The sequence below is a fragment of the Melospiza georgiana genome, chromosome 19, assembly GCF_028018845.1.
Source record: "Melospiza georgiana isolate bMelGeo1 chromosome 19, bMelGeo1.pri, whole genome shotgun sequence".
NCBI lineage: Eukaryota > Metazoa > Chordata > Aves > Passeriformes > Passerellidae > Melospiza > Melospiza georgiana.
The window spans coordinates 11,608,995-11,626,309 of record NC_080448.1 but is presented as its reverse complement, the minus strand read 5'-3'; the positions used below and the strand labels follow the sequence as shown (position 1 = coordinate 11,626,309).

At 40.4% G+C, this 17,315-nt stretch overlaps 1 protein-coding gene across 9 annotated transcripts in view; it reads left to right on the top strand.

Moving 5' to 3' along the window:
• BCAS3 (BCAS3 microtubule associated cell migration factor) overlaps positions 1-17,315 on the top strand; it is a 293,863-nt gene that overhangs the window by 46,731 nt on the left and 229,817 nt on the right. For all 9 annotated transcript variants that reach the window (XM_058037737.1, XM_058037735.1, XM_058037743.1 and 6 more), the window contains exons 11-13: positions 1,341-1,424; positions 6,690-6,860; positions 13,706-13,799. In XM_058037737.1, coding sequence (XP_057893720.1) covers positions 1,341-1,424; positions 6,690-6,860; positions 13,706-13,799 — 349 coding nt within the window. The remainder of the gene's footprint in view (positions 1-1,340; positions 1,425-6,689; positions 6,861-13,705; positions 13,800-17,315) is intronic.

Here is a 17,315-nt window from a genome sequence, read left to right as displayed (position 1 = left end):
ACACTTCCTAAATTCTCTTTGGGGAAACTGAGTCTGGACAGAGCCTGGGTTTGTCTGAGCCAACACAGCAATGCACTCTGTAGCTTAGAAAACAGCATTAAATTGGCCACTTTTGAACAGCTTTGAAAAAGTTAAGCTCCAAGAAAAAATATGAAAAATTTCAGACTTTTTTTCATCTTTCTAGAGACAAAGAAAATAGATTCCCAAGCAAAGAAATGATCATTGCTTTTACCCAGAGGAATGGTTGTGTATTTAAAGCTTGAAGTGAAGCCTGAATTTGGCTCCTAATGCCTTATTTTTATTTCAAAGCAGATGTTTTTTCTCCCTTCCACCTGTGAGTGGAGAAGCTGTTTCTAGAGCTGAGCCAGAAATTATCAGAGGCAGATTTTAGAAATCTATTTGCTGTTACACCTCCTCCAGCACAGATGATTTCTTCCCAAATTCAGGCTTGCCTTTTCTTTAGTGCCACACCATGCTGATGCTGGAAAACCTAACCCTGCTCAGCATGGGATTAAAAATATCAGCAAAAGAATTATATCACAAAGGGAGTTTAAATGGCTTGTGTGTGCCCAGGTAAATTCACTGTGGGCTTTCCCTAGTTTAGGTATTTTTATTTGGATATTTAAATATAAGCAGGACAGAAAAGCCTTTAGAAACAAATACATTTTACAGTAATTTTTAATTTTCTTTAGCTCAAATAGTTCAACAAGCAACATGTTTTGTGTGCAAGCAATGAATACCTATATTTTTTCCTAATTTTGCATAGAAGCACAGATTCTATTGTTCCTTAGGGTTCAAAGGCAAAACCTACTTTTGTAGGGTGATGGCAGGTACAAGAGTCTTGTTTTGATTTATTGATTTTGAAGGCAGGCAATAAAAAGCAAGCCCCATGTACATTCCTTTAATCTATTAAATGCAAAGTTTCAAACAACTCTTTTCCTTTGTCATTTCTTTGCTTGCTCGTCATAAAAAGGAGGGGAAAGCCACACTCAGATTCTTAGAATGGCTGATATTTAATGTTGCATATACACGGCTAAAGCTTTTGATTATATTTATTTAAATTTATTTGTGGTATTGCTGCCAGACCAAAAATCCCACCATTTCAAAGTTTATGAATTCTTAGTGAGTACTCATCTGGTAATTGAAAACTGGAGCGGGGGACGCGACAGTCTGGGTGGCACCCAGAAGATTATAAAAAGGGGTTAAGTGTCTCAGCAGGGCTTTTTGCTGTTTGTAGGAAAAAACACACCACTGTACATGATAAATAAGAGCTCTGGTAATGGGTTCTGGGTTTGTGTAGTTTAATAGTAGTGACTTGGTTGCTGTCTTTCTTCTCGTAGCTGATCCGATGCCATCAGTCCCGTGGTGGAGCCTGTGGAGACAACATTCAGTCTTACACTGCCACAGTCATTAGTGCTGCCAAAGTGAGTCCATCATCTGCCCTGGGAGAGCTGCTCCTGCAACATAATTATGAGGTTTCCCTGCTGAATTGGGCTGTGTGTCATCACCCCCTCCCTTCCCAGAGAGGAGAGCACACTGAGAGCCCTGCAGCAGCAGCAGCACTGTGCCTGCCCTCCCCATCCTGCAGATCCCTGACTAACTGTAGCTTTCCACAAACTGTTTCTGGTTCTGAACTGATTTTTAAAAATTTCATTTATTACAAACAGCTATTTACATTAGAGGGAAGTGACAGTGGGATGGATTTGTATAATGGCTGTTCGTAGTGGCACAAGTTTATATGGTTAGAAATCAACATTGTGAATTATTAGTCTTTTAGCATCATGAAAAGTGACTTTACAAGTGCCTGGTGCTCTTTGGACTCCATCACACCCCCATTATACGTTTTGCTCTCTCTGAAGGGTGACAGCACAGTACTGGAGCTAATTAATTACCTTCTTTGAAGGTTACAGCTTATTAATGACTGTTTACATATAGGTTCCATTGCCTCGTTTTTGTACTTCAGATGATGTTATAAAATCCCTCTGTTTTCAGAGAAATGTCTGGCCTTTTGTAGTATCAAAAGAAGCTCATGGCTTGGAAAAATCTTAAACAAGACCGAGCACAACTTTTGTTTCACTGTCTCCCTCCCAGCTCCTTTCCTTGCTGCAACAACAATTTCTTTTTCTCACACACACACACAGAGTGAGTTCTGGCACCGTGGGGTGAACTCGGTGCTGATTACAAGCTTCCCTTGTAACCACCAGCCTTTTCATTTCTGATATGTGCAACAAAACAAACCTAATAATAGGAATGAAATGACAGCGTGGGACAGAGGGCTCGGTGGCACCGAGGAAAACAACAGTTAGGAGAAGCCACAGAGAGAGACAGGGCAGGCCAGCTCATGTGAAAGCAAAACAGAAAAACAAACACAGTCCATCACAATCACTGTGTGGCCAGAGAAGGAGAAAAATCACAGCTTTTTACATTTTTGAGGGGAGCTGGAATTGCTCCTCTCCTGAGGTGATTTGCTGGATCTCTCTGTACTTTCACCATCAGCACAGTTAAAGATGTGTATGGGGAAATCTCCCCAGATTCCTTCAATCCCAGCATCGTGAACATCTTTTTTATAGCACAGATAAGTTTGAAAAACTGAGTGGCTTAGTGTGATCAGCCACAGTTTGGATCAGATGTGGCAAAATCCTGCAAGCAGATCACTGTAGCTGATGGCCTTCCCTGCTGAGTAGTACTAGCAAGGGATCATAATCCACAAATTCTGCTGTTAAGCTGAGTTTATCACACTGAAGTAGTGCTATTGCATCATGTGAGTAGATATTGAAGATAAAATGTGTTTATAATCATAGGAAAGAAAAGATTGTTAGCCTCTGTACAGAGATAAACTCCCAGTGAGAGTTAGGAAAAGGGATAATCCCCAGGGCACGGGCTGCTGCTGCTCTGTGTTTGCACAGCACATTGCTCATGCTCCTGCCTGTTGGATGTTACTGTAATAGACAAGATTAATACTAATATAGTTTTAAATATTTGCATGATTTGGCTCTTGAGGAGTGTCTCAGCCTTAGTGTATTAATTTGTTATCCACGAGCACGCCACAGTAAATCTGCAATGTTTAATTTATTAGTGATTTCATTGAGTCTTGGCTTGCTGTCTAGCAGGTTTTCATCTCTGATAACTGCAGGGCTGACTTTCTTGCTGGCAAATAGATGCTCCATATATCTGTTGCTCTTTGTCCATTTCATTGCCTCATCATCAATTCACTCTTTCCTTATTTAACTCTTCATTTATGAACCTCTATTTATGCTGTTGTGTCCTATCAGCTGCAGGGGTTTGTAATTCTTTGCTTTGATTAGTGCGGGAGCAGCTTTTTGGGAAGTGGATGTCCTTTCCTTTCCCCTGCAGTGCTGCTGTTTGGTTCAGAAGTGGTTCCATTAAAGTTCTTGTTTTGCCAGGTTACCTTGGGTTACAGCCTTTTCTCTGCTTGGCTTCCAATTTTCTACTGAAGGGAAAGAACCTTTGTATGAAAGAGAAGGAGAGCTGAGAGCTTTCAGCAGGGTCACTTTGCAGAATTGCCTTTCAGATCCTCTCTGGAAGGTCTTGGTGGCAACACAGAATATTTTCTGTAATGATTTTCCCTTTGCTGACCCATGTCCTGGTGGGGCCAGGGGTTTGTCCTCAGTGGGAGCTGCTGCTCTTGGTGCAGCAAATAAATTTCCTCCTTAATCAAATACTTTGGGAGTCATTTGGGAAGGTCCCTGTTCACCAAAATCACCAAGGTCAAGGTTGTGATTGTGTTGGTGCCTTTCTGAGTGTTCATGTTCTAAAAGCTCTGGTAGTTTCTGTGACTTGACCAAGCAGAAAATTTTGGGAAGCAGAAAAATGTGTCAAGATTCACATTTGGATTAATGATGGGTGCAGATAAAAATGGATGTGTCTGGAAAAATGAAAGTATCATTCCTTAGAGGTGTTGTAGAATGCACTCAGGGCATGCACACAGGGAAGTCCCTTCCATGGGATAAAGATTCTTTTCAGTTGAACAAACGGTGGCATGGACACGGAATTTCTTTCAGAATAAACCCTGTTATCCCTTTGTTCAAACTAAGTGTGAGGCTCAGCCTCACTGTGTTGACACCCAAGGCAGATCTTTTTGATGTCTCTTTCTGCTGTCTATAGGTTTTTCATTTGCAATCAAATAGATCATATAAAATGTATTTATTATGAGAAACAGGAACAATATATTGTGTTGTCACTAAAAGGATGCAAGGCCTTTGTTGGAACAAAGCATCCTAACAGGCATTGAATGGTGCATTTTAATTCTTTTCATCTAATTAAAGTTGTACTTACTTTTCAATTAAATGAGGTATGAGGGCATACATCTATTTTAATTAAATATATGTATTTCTTTATATTCAAATAGATGTGAACAGTCATATTTTGAAGTAGATAGGGTGCACATGAGCATATAAATAATGTGTGTTTCTGCATACTGTGGATCATTGGGTACAAAAGAAACTGGATCAAGTATTTTAATTGTATTTATCAGCAGACTTCACTGGCGGGTTCCCATCAGTGACAAAGGGACTGAGACAGTGCAAACTTGAACCCATTTCATTTAAAATGTATTTGCTCTGTCACATGTCTCACATCAAATTATAAACCAAGTCCTTCTCACCTCATAACTCCTTTGCTTGATTCCTTCTCCGTATCTTTTAATCCTGTACTGGTAAAGTGATTTAGCAAAGGCTGCATCTGTTTTCTCTTGTTACCTGATAACTTCTTAATGAGGACTAACAGCTTATGTGAGAGCAAGGTCATTAGCCCTAATGGATGGAGGGGACAGCTGATATGGCATGGGAAAGGTTAAAGATTACCCCAGAAGTTTTTGCAAATATACACAACAGCACAGGGCAGTAAGTGCTGTAATGGTCATGCACTGATATTTCTGAGCTAATGGCCTTGGCCACATCTCTGCACACCTCTGCCTGCTGCAGCCCCACGCTGCTCCCACACTGCTCATTTCCTTCTGGAGAGCTGTCAGTTTATGCTTGGTGCTTTGCCATCCCATTGCTCTCATTATAAATATTAAAGATATTTTCTAAAACAGGTCAGTTACAGTTTTTAGCCTTCTCCCTTGCTCAGGTATTTTGCCATGTAGCATTTACTGCTTTCTAAACTGAGAACGAATCATTTTCTAGGATTTTAGCTATTGGCCAAAAAACTGCCTTGTCAGTTTTTGCCAGGAGAGCTGGAATGCATCCCTGTGATGGCACTGGGGCTATTTTAGGTTTATTCCTCAGCTGTCAATATCTGCTTTATGTTACCTCTCCCAGCCTCCTGAGCTGGCCACTGCTAAAACCCGTTTTATTCTCCTCTGCCGTAGCCGGGTATAAAAAGAAATAACAAGAAACAAATGGCAGGATATTACTAAAGACTTTAAACCCCCAAAGCCATTGCTGTGCTAAAGGCCTGGCTCGATTTTAAGTGGAAGTATCTCCATTAGCATTAATGGGGTGAGTCCATCAGCAGAGGCATCTCAGAGGTTAATCAGCCTTCCTGGCTGGCTGTGGCCATCGATACCGTGTGGCGCCTGCTGCTGTTGGCCCTTCAGAGGCTTTCCTGACAGCACACTAACAGACTTTGTGTAAGTCATTTCCCATGAATTATTAAAACAAACGTTTGGCTGCTAATTGATGAACACTAATGTGTTTTCTAATCACTGCAGTTTGAGATTTTAGCACTAAACAAAGCAGTTGCAATTGATTTGTGGCTGCTTCTTGGTTTCAGCCTGGGATCTGGACATGTTTTTCCTTTTCAATTTAGCAGGCAGCTTAGCTTGTCTTTTTAGTTAAGAATTGGCTTGTTACAGTGTCATTCCATTCTGATCTCTTTTGCTATTTCTTATTTATATTGCATAATAAATCTGCTCAATTCTTTACAGGCAAATAAGGCACAGTCCTTGGTTCAAGGAGAAAATATTTAAAGTTGTAGTTGGGCTTGTTTTTCTTTCAGTCTGCATCTCTCCTACTGTGTCTACTCTGCCTCTTTCTCCAAATAAAATAAAGCAAAATAAAAATAATCTTCAGCATCTTTAGCTGCTAAAACAAGTGCAGTGAATGTGTTTTGAAACCCCTGTCTGGGAAACATGCAGAGCCTGGAAAGTCCCATCCCTTGTGCTGGGACGTGCCTGGGAGTTCCAGGACTTCACGGGTGGCATTTTTAATTTTCCTGGATTTGAGTCTCATATCTAGTTTTAATGCTTAATTACTGAGTAAAAAATGAGTGTGTCAGATGTAGCAAAAGACAAATTCTTGGTCTCTTGCACTGTGCAGAAGACAAAACTCTGTGAGCATTGGGGGCTGTTGTGTTTTGTGTGAGCAGTACCCTCCTCACACCCATCGTGGTCTTGTCTTTGATCCTTCTGACCACTCATGCTATGGGAGTAACTAAAATCAAAGTTAAAACAAACCCCAGCACTGGAATATTTAAAATACAAACACATTAAATTATTTGAACATTAAAATGCTTCTTTTTTCAGTAATACTTTGGCATAATTGACTTCCAAAAGAAAGGTGAATTCTTCCATTTGCTATCGCACCAGGTTTTTCCAAGCTGTTTTGTTGCAGCATTTGCAGCTGATAACCACTCCTAAAACAATCCACTTCCAGAAAGAATCCGAGCCGATCCCACAGCACAGCCCCAAACACCATTTGAAGGAGTCTTTTCCCTTTTTTTTGCAGACAATAAAGACTGGGCTGACCATGGTGGGGAAGGTGGTGACGCAGCTGACGGGGACGCTGCCGTCGGGAGCCACCGAGGAGGAGATCCTGGCTCACAGCAACCTGCGCAGGAGTCCCCTGGTGCCTGGCATTGTCACCATCATCGACACCGAGACGGTGGCAGAGGGACAGGTAACAGTGTGTGCACCCAGCCAGAGCCTGCATGGCCACCCCAGCCCCGGGGAAATCCTCTGTGTGCTGGTGGGAGTGGAAAATCAACCGGAGGAGTTTTACAGGCGCACAGAGCTGGGATAAAATCCTGTTTGGGGCTGAAATGCAGCCAAAATATATATTGTCCTTGCAGCATATTTATGTGACACTTTGACAAGATCAAGTGTGAAGTGTCACATTTTGTCTCCCCAACACTTGTTCCTAATTGACATTGATTGATGCTGATCAGTGGAAGTGGAGATGGAGTCTGATGATCTTTATTAATACAGAACTGGAATGTGGGGCTGTTTGGGAATGGGGGACTTGCTGAATTCCAGGCTAAAAAAAACGATGGGGGAAGGTGGGTGTGAAGTGTGCAAGTTATAATTTTATGTAAATCCCAAATGTAGTGGAGCACAATGCTGTTTGTGAGGCATTTGCACTGTTTTATAATAATAGAATAAATTTACTATATATACTAATACACAGTGCAGTGCATCAGGAAGAATAATTTGTTACAAACTCCACACCATTATCAGACAATTTCTAAATTGCTGGATTTTTCTGTCTTTATGCCAGGGAAGATATCCATGTCTTTTTTGTTTGTTTCTACCACTCATTTATTTTTAAAGTGGCTGGTCCTGGATTCAGTGTTTATGCAGAACTCCCACACACTTCATTATTCTGTAACTAGTCTGTGAGAATTTTTTTTCTCATGGTCACATTTATTGAATTTAAAGCAAAAAAAACTTTAGTTTTTTCTTGTTTTCCCCTATCTTTATGAAGCTCATTGCAGGTAAGTTTTGAGGTATTAAGGACACATCAGAAGTCAAATGATTAGCAAAGTTATTTTATTTTTTTCTTGACAGGAAAATAAAATCTTTTACTTGAAAAAAGCAACACAAAACAAAGAAAAACTTTGTTATGGTTGTTCCCTGAGAATTATTTTTGGCAGTATTTAGCCAAGCAATGTTGCATTGAAAGGGAGTTGTTCATAAAGCACTATAGACATTTTCTTCCAAAATTGAAATAAAAGAAAAAACATAATGGAAAAAAAAAATTAGGATCTTGTAGTCAGGTTTTAAAATAATTCTGGGATTTGTTTTTGTTTCCAGGAAAAAAATAATTTTTTGGCTCTTCATATGCTATAAGGAAAAAAAAAAAGCCAAATTTGACTTCATAAATTTCTGATGAAGCTGTTTAATGTGGTCATTATTTCTGCTGGTCCCTGTCTGTGCTTTGATTCTTCTGCATTGGCCTAGGGGGAAAAAATGATAGATCTTAGGTTTTTAAGGCTTGTTATATATGATTTAGAGTTTTTATGAACTTGTCCTCTGACCCTAACAATGGTAGGGAGCTCTCAAAGCCTAAAGGGCACTCCAGGAGAGGAGCTGTAAAAATGATAACGTTTGTCTTGTCCAAACCCTGCTGCTCTAACATAAATAAACCATCAGCTCTAGGAAAATAAGTTTTGTCTTGAACCTCTAGGAAGTTGGATATTCTAATTGTGTTTATTGCATTCATATTTTTTTGATCTGAAGTTTTTAAATGCTGGTAAATTATATAATTTATTTACAGCTGCAGTTTGCTTTCAGAATTATATTTATTTCCAGAATTGTATTTATTTCCAGGAAAAAAGAAAATAACTTATTTTTTGTGTTGTTAGATTTTCATGGTGGAGATTTTTTAAACAATTTTTTCTTACTGAAATGTCCCTCTGGCAAAAAGAAAGCTGATTAAAAATAAATAAATGCACTTTGTACGTGGCTCATCCCCTGAGCTCCATCCCCACTTTGGCTGAGGGGTGGTAAGACAGGCTGGTGATGCCAGGCCCTGTAAAATCCTGAGTTTTAGGGTCACTGTCTGTTTTCAGTGATTTTTATAAAGTTACTGCTTTATAGAATCACAGATTCACACAATCAGTACATTTGGAAAAGTCCTGCAGGATCATCAAGTCCAGCCTTTGACTGAATTCTGCCGTTCCCATGAAAACAAATTGCCAGATTTGCTAATTTCTTGAATCCTCCCAGGGATGGGGACTCCACTTTGCTGTGAGGGAACTCCTGTTCCAGTGCTGAAGCACTCAGTGAGAGGATTTTAACTTGTTTTATCCCCCCAGTTTTCAGATTCATGAAGAGTTCTGAGTGGAATCACCAACCCCTCCTTCTGTTTGAGGTGTCTGGTTTGGAATGTTCATGGCTGTGCCCATCAGGCTCTTCCTCCTCTCACTGACAAACCCTGAATTTAAAATTCCAACTAGATATTTCTGGGCTAAATGAGCACTTGGAAATCCCTGAATCCCTGAATCCAGCAGGGGCTGGTGTGTGCTCACACAGGTTCCAGCCCTGTCACAGCTGAGGGCAGTTTCAGAAGCAGGGAGGAATTCTTTTCCTATCATCAGTGCCCTCCTGATGTAAAATAAATACCTCAGCTCCTTCAGGTCAGTAAAGATTTCTGTCACCTGCACAGCCTGACTGAGAATTTGGGTGTTGCAGTGAAAGATGCATTTTCCAAGTAATAAAATATGCCTGAGAGATAAGACACAGTAAAAAAAAAAAAAAGAATATGTTTTAAAAAGAGAAAGAAAATGGAAGGCAGCAATAAATCTAAGGCAGACAAATACATAATTTTGAAGGAGAAATAGGAACTTTTTTTGACTGGGGAAGCATAGTTTTTTTTTAAATAAATGTGACTAAAGTTTTGCAAATTAATGACCCCATTACTTTTTCAGTTATTTCAAGCACAGACACAGGTTCTAAAGGTGGATTGAGCTGCTCTGTGCATGTGTACAAATATAACAATTTCTGTGCCAGGAGGATGATGAAGGGAAATGTTTGGGACACAAACCAGGAGGACTAACTATAATTTTCACTAATTTTTAGCAATTTCTCCCATTTCAAAGTCATTAAATATGAGGGATGAGAGAGGGAGCTCGATGTGTCTCATTCACTGCCCTGTGCTGCCATGGCAGAGGCTGAAATGCAAACTCACCACAGAGAAATCCACAATTTAAGACCAAAGAACTCTCCTAATGTAATCTTGCAGGATTAAATCTGCAGGGAAAGTATTTTTAATAAACCTTATGAATGTAAAGCTCTCATCCCCAGCAGTTGTTTATGTGATAGCTCCTACTTTCAGAATTGGTGCTACTTTAAGAAAATTTGAATTATGAGGTAATTAAATAAATGCAGAGGAATGCAGAATTATTGACATTGGCTGTCAGGAGATATTTGTAAAAGGAATAAAAATAATTATCGAGATGCCCAAGTAACTTTGTGGTAAACCAAAATATGTTAACAAGGTTGTGTGCTTGTTTAAACTTCCTTCTAATGAAGTGTTAGCAAACTTTTCAGTTAGACGGAAGGACTATTTATTTGAATCCCTTAATTAGTTGAAATGGATAAACCTAAAGCTGTACAGATGTCCTCTTTTTCAGTAATTGGAATTAAACGTGTAAGACTTTATTGGCTTGGGTTTGAAAGAAAAATTATTTTCTTTCGACCTTTGTTTCTGTATTCTTAATTAATTCATCCACTGGGCCACCCACATGCAGGCTGCAATAATGACCTTGCTCAAAAGTCACCAGTTTTGGGGCAGAATGTAAATCTGTTCAACATCCAGCAGTTGGCTGACAGAGAAAGATATGGCCAGTTCAAACCCCAAAACTGGGGTTGTGCTTGGTGGAATCTCCCTGTGCAGCTCCTCCACAGCTCAGCAATATTGCAGGGAATATTTGCAAAACAGCTCAGCAAAATAAGATAAAATGTTGATCTATTTATGTTTGAAAATGTGATCAGGTTTTTTTTTTTTTTCCTGTTCCCTATTAACTTTTTATTGCATTAAAGAGAATTTTCAGGGAAAAAGCAGCCACAGTTTTCAAAGTTCATTTTGATTTGGTGAGGAGCTGATAGCAATTGAACCAAATCAAGATGCTTATCAGGAGCAGGAATTGTTGTGAAGTTTTGGTCTGAAGTAAAAAGAAGCTCAGAGAGTGAAGCATATTCAATAATAAAACTTTAAGTACAGCCATAATTCCACTGGTCATTAACACCAGGGCTTTTATTTTAGGAGCAGCTTTGGCAAAGGCTGATGTGATGTTCTGATGCTCAGAGATTTGGCCTCAATTTTCTTCACTTTTTATATCTCCGTGTATTACAGAAGAATTCTTTTTATATATAAATATAAAAAGAGCAACAGGATTCCCTCAGAGCATAATACTGTCTGCCTCACTTTTATTAAAGGAGATCTGGTTTTTGTCAAGAAGACATTTTTGTCTCAGATAAATGGTTCAGGCTGAGCGTGAGGCTGGTTTGAGTTTATGCTGGATTCTATTAAAAGGAGTGCAGTAGTTAATGCCACAGATCTATCACTTTTAGCCCCTTTCCACTGAAGTCTGACCTTGGCTGTAACTTGGGGGAGGCTCTTTGTGAATCAAACTCCAGCTCTTTAAAGCATTGGGGATCTCAAGTGTACAGCAAATATTTGTTATACAATATTCATATTTATAATTATTGCCAAACCTATTTGTTTTTATGATGATGGGATTACTCTTTTCTTAATTGTATTAAGAGTAGGACCTGCTTGATTAGATTTGGGTCCATTTTTATTTGTGTTACTTTCATGTTTTATTTAAAAACATGTCTCCACTGGGATAAGTGGTGTAATTTGCCTTTAAAGATTAAAATAATTAAAGTCATAATTACGAGTGGCTTCTGCTCAGCAGTACTGAAAATACCACAGAGGAAGGAAAATATGGCATGGGAGGAAAAAGCTCTGGCTGCAGTTCTCCCCTGCCCTGGCAGCAAACACTGCTGGGGTAGTAAATGCAACACTGCCCTCAGTGCTTTGTCTCTTTTAGGGTGAGATAAAGGTGATTTGATGAATCTTTGCTAAATGATTTGATAAATCTTTGATAAATGATTTGCTGAATCTTTGATAAATGCAGAGTTCTGCTGTGACAGAGCTGCTTTGGGAGCTGATTTGGCTCAGCACACCCAGCCACGGGCTGGGCAGGTTTGGGGAAAATCCTGTTGAACTCTTGATAAAATATTTTTGGGCATCAGGAGCAGCTGAGGGCTCGTTCAGGAAAATTCTCAGTGTTGGTCTCTTGCTGGGAGCTCTGCAAGGAGGATCCTGCTGGAGCTCTGTGATCACCAGAGCCATGCTGGCATCTCTGAACCTTTCTCAGTGAGAGGCTTTGGAAGGTTTTTTAGCAGAGTTCTTAGAGCCACTACCTTGGAGAAGGGAGCCTGTTTGGGAGGAGAAAAATTGCAGCCTTGGGATTCCTGTGGGCTCTGGGAGGGAGAATGAGCTGCTTCCCTTGAGCTCCCTGACAGCCCTGTGTGTCTTATTGGGGAAATTGTCCCTCTGGTTGGATTTCCAGGAAAAATTCCCAACTCTGCTGTTTGCAGGGGCACGGAATCCTCCCCTGGCTGGAGGAGCTGGTTTGATGTTCCTAAAGTACCGGGTGTTGTATCAGTGTCGTTTTGATTTCCTGAGGTTCTGTAAAAAAGGGAAATCATGCTGGGATTTACAGCTGTGCAAGCCCTGAACTGGGATGGGAGCCAGGCCTTGCTGTGGTGGCATCTTTGTGAGGGACATTTGGTTGATGATGGAGTTAAGTCCAGTTTTTTCCTCCTTTCTTTGTAGTGTTGGAATTGTAAAAAGTGATATTTGTTATACCCAAGTGCAGTGCAGAAGAGCAGGGGGAGGACCTGACAAATCCTGAAGATTTCAGTAGATTGGTGATTTAAACAAAGCACTTTTCTCTGTTCCTAAAGGATCTAGTTTTTCCTGCTGCTTTTAAGAAGAGGAAGAATATATTTTCATTTTTCCATGCACAAGCAGGTGTTGTTTCCTTGTGTGTTCCCAAAGCCAGTTCTGTCCATTCTGCCACAGCAGTGACACACATCAGGTGCTGAGAAAGGAGCCCTGAGTGTCACATTCAGTTTTTGAGTGATGAAGGTACTTTTATGGTTGGTGTTTTTGCCTTTTATTTTGCTTTAGAAGATATTTTTAAGCAGTAAATGACAAAAGAATTGAAAGCATGGGATCAGTTAACATAATATACAAATAGAGATTTGGCCTTTTTTGAGTTCTCAAGTTATCTAAGTCTGTTTCTAAGTCTTAGGTGTTTTGCAGTTTTTGATGTTGTGACTTTTGCTTTGTGTCATATTTCCAGAGGAAAAATATTTAAGGATCAGGTTGCCATCCATTGCTCCTGCCTGCTGCACAGGGGTTTATGTTGCAGGAGTGATAACAGCAGTACATTTATCATTTTTATTTTTTTCTCAAATAAAGCCATGTTGAATTAATCCTGTAGAAGAGGCTACATATGAAGTATCCTATATAACTCTTTCTAGCAATGATTTAGCTCCTGGGATACCTACACATTTCTGATTGAATATTCTTATTTAATTTTCTTATTCTTCTTATTCTTATTTATTCCTGCACAGCATGGTGTGTTGAGCTCTTTTGCAGTCAGCAATAATTCATGGAGCAAAACAGGACTATTTTTCTATTTTCCCTAATTTGAATAGGATAAATAAATAGGAAATAAATAAAATAGGAAATAAATGAATAGGAAATAAATAGGATAAATGAAGGCATAGCGTGGATAATCCTTTCTGGTTATTAGAGCAGTCTCATGTCTCTGTATGTGAGAGAATTCCCAGGATTGTTGGTGCCGAGCTGACAGGCAGGGACACTGTGGATGTGACACCTTACAGAGCAGTCCCTGGGTCAGGAAATGGGGATTTCCAGGGTCAGTGAATGGGATTTTCCCCCTGCAGTGTCTGTGCCCTGACTGGGCTGTGCTCTGTCCCCAGGTGCTGGTGAGCGAGGACTCGGACAGCGACGGCATCGTGGCCCATTTCCCTGCCCATGAGAAGCCCATCTGCTGCATGGCCTTCAACCCCAGTGGTAAGAGATCCTCCTGGGTTTGGGGTGGATGTAAACAAGGCAGGAAATCCCATGGGAACGTGTCCCCTGGCTGGTCCCACTGGGACACTGCAGGTGACCTGCTCTGTGGAGTGCTGGATGTGGAATTTGTCTTTTCTGGAATTTCAGATTTGTCCTTGCTGGAAATTTCAAACTCTAGCAACTCTTTTACTAAGAGAGAGGACATTCAGTCCCTCTTCCACTGCTGAGGAATTATTCCTGCCAGCCAGGTGCACACATGGTTGTGATCCTCAGGGATCCAGGGGATCAGAGCATGGATTAAATTGTAGTCCTCCATGAATACAGAAATAAAATCATTTCACTGGTTTTTAAAGTAACTTATTATTTGTTTGCTAATGAAGAGTTTGTGATCTTACCCTCTCTCCTGAGTGAAATCAACTAAAATCTGAAAATACTTGTAAGAAACTCCTCCAAAGTACCTGTTTGTCTCCTTCCTCTTTAGACATGAACAGTCACTGTGGGCAGCAGGTGCAGCTGCAAACCTTGTGTATTAATTGATCTTATTAATCTGACAATTAACATTTCATTATCTGCAGATAAATAATGTTCTGGCTGATTGCAGCAGCTCTCAGGGAAATGGTCAGGGAATCAGCAGCTTCCAGTGCCTAAATTAACAATTTCTAAGATGTAGCAAATGCCATGAAGATCAGGAGGGTGAAGCCACATTTCAGAGAATAAAACTAAATGTCTGTCATTTATGTTTTCACTTTTGCTGACCAGTTGGTGTCATTCTGACACCCCATCTGTTGTGTCAGAACTCTTTAACAGTGCAGTGCAGTTCACTGGGATTTTGTGACAGGAAAGCTGCATTCTCATCTGCCTGGATTTTCTTGGAAGGGGATTTTTCATGGAGCTCTGTGCAGTGAACTGAGAATCCTCAGTTCCAGAACAGTCATTTTGCTCTGTGCTCTGGAAGAAGGATGATACCTAAAGTGGAGCAATGCTAATGAAATGAAATAAATAAATGAAATAAATACAGCTGCTTAAATTGGAATAGTAAATTGATATTAATTAAATGCCTCCTTAAGAGAGTTTCTAGGATTGTGTAATTTAAAGGGCAGCAGAATGTTTATGCAAAACCAAATTAACTATTATTTTTCAAAAGGAAGGATATTTTTGCAAATTGCTGTATTCTTCTTTTGTGATCAAATTCTTTGGTTTGCTCAGGTACTGGGATGACAATAACTTAGAGAGTGACACTTAGATCAAATGGTGTTTAATGGCAAAATACTTGTTTAAGTGGTGTTATTCTTGGCTGTGTGAGATGTGCAGGAGGGATGGGGACAAACCAGCAGAGAACTCTTCCTCCAGTGAGAGCAGCACTTAGCCAGCATCGTGAGCTCTTTATTTAACATCAAGGCAGGATTTTGTTTGAAGCCAGGGCTGAAGCATCATCCCAGCTCATTCTGCAGTGCTCATTGGCAATCAGGCTGGGCTCATTACAGAGAACAAAACAAGAGGTGCCTTTTGATTCTGTCCTTGGCTGCTTGCTCTGAAACCCCACTTTTACTCCTAATTCCAGGCAGTGACCAGCACACAGTGCCTGCAGGGCTGATTGACTGAGAATTTTACTTTCTGGGGCTGATAAACCCCTTAATGCCATCGTGTCTCACCACAGGAACTGCACAGGTGCTCAGGCCTGGGTTTTGGGAGGATCCCTGTATAGGTTTTTATGGTGTTAAAAACGAGCAGAATCCTCCCTTCATTTGGGCAGATCAGAGGTATAAAGGCCTTTATGAACTGTGATAATGAAAACCAACTTGTGTGTAAATGATCCACATCTCTCCACACTACAGGAATTGGTTTTTGTGCTTTTGAGAGTAGTTTTAAAGTCTACTGGGCTGCAGCTTTATGTCAGTCAATTGTCTTTACTTCACCACATTTAAAAGCAAGGTACAGATGTTTTATTTGTGCTAAAGCTGAGTTGCTAAATACGTTGTTGTCTGCACTTGGGCAAGTTCTCCACATCCAGTGGACAATCTGTTCTTTCAGCCCATAAAGTTTCTTCCTGCTGCCCCTGCAGAGGAGAGGAAGGGTCAGATCCCCTGGGCTCCCCAGGGAAGGTGTTTGGGGCACAAGGCCTCGAGGATGCAATGTGGGAATAAGTGGAGCATGAAAACCTGTAGAGATGTTATTTTCACAATTTATAGATGAAATACAGTGTAGAGAAATCAGCCCTAAATTTTATATATGATCAATAATTCTGGAGCCTTGGTGTTCCAGTGTTGAGCTTGGAGTTGGAGGATGCCAAGACATTTCCTGCTCTTCCTCTGGAGTTCCATTTTCCATGGGAGCCTCGAGGGATGCAGACCAATAATGACTTAATTTTGGTCATTATAGCTTCTGAGCCCACCAGAGCAGGGGATTGTGTGGGATCCCGATTCCTGTGGGAATTCCTGCTGTGGTCAGTGCTGAGCCTGAGCTGGATTTGCCTCCTGGGCTCCAGGTGGGATTTCCAGAAGCATCCATACAAACATCTCCATCCCCTGGATCTGCTTTGGGAGGCAAGTGAAGTGTAGGAGTTTTCATGTCTGTTCAAAGGTTGTTTCAATCATTCACTCCTGTTTTTGGAAGGTTTGGGCCTGGTTTCCCTGTCAGGCTGCCCTGCCAAGAACTATATGTACAACAAACCCTGTGGGCTGCCAGGAAAGATGAGAATTATCCCCTTGGATTTTTTTAGGGCTTCTGCTTCAACTTCCAATTTGTTAAGGCAAGTAAGTTGCCTTAGAGCCTCTGAAAAGGACATTTTGTTACCTAAGCTTCCTGGTGGTCTTCTCCTGGGACAGCTTTTCCCAATAAAAGCTTTTCTCTGCATTCAGATTCAGCATAGAGGGATTTTCCAGCTGCAGGACTCAATCCTGGCTTCTCACCCTTCTAGAGAGAGCAAAAGACACAACATTTTTCAATAAAAGCCCTTAAAACAAACTGAAAATACAATGATTAAAACATTTCTCTAGCTATAACTAAATCCACACTCAATTTGGGAGTAGGACCAGCTTTTAAATCAGTGAGATAGGGCAGGTACATTCCAAGTTTAGTGTCAAAGAGGAAAATTTTCAAATAAGATTCTCAGTTAGTAAACAGCTAAAAAATGGTGCTGGTTTATAAATACCTGGGTTTTTTTTTTTCTTTTAAGTGTGGTAAATAAATGATCTGCTTTCCAGAAGTGTTGCTCCTGCCAGCTTGGCAGCTGAGAGCTGTGAAGTGCAAGACATTGAAAACGTAAAATAATTACGCTTCCTTGGCTACAAAAGAGATTTTCCACCCATTAATAACAAGAAAATTAATGTTGGGCCAGCAGTAAAACAAATTAAACTGTGTCCCCCTTGGGATGCCTGACTGCACCTTTAACAGACCTGAAATTGCTCTGATTATTTTAATGTTCTATATTGAAATGTGACAGTGGCCTTGAGTTAATCGTTAAAGAGGGTGAAATTGGAACATCTCTGCTCAAGTTTTTTCCCATTGATCAGAGAA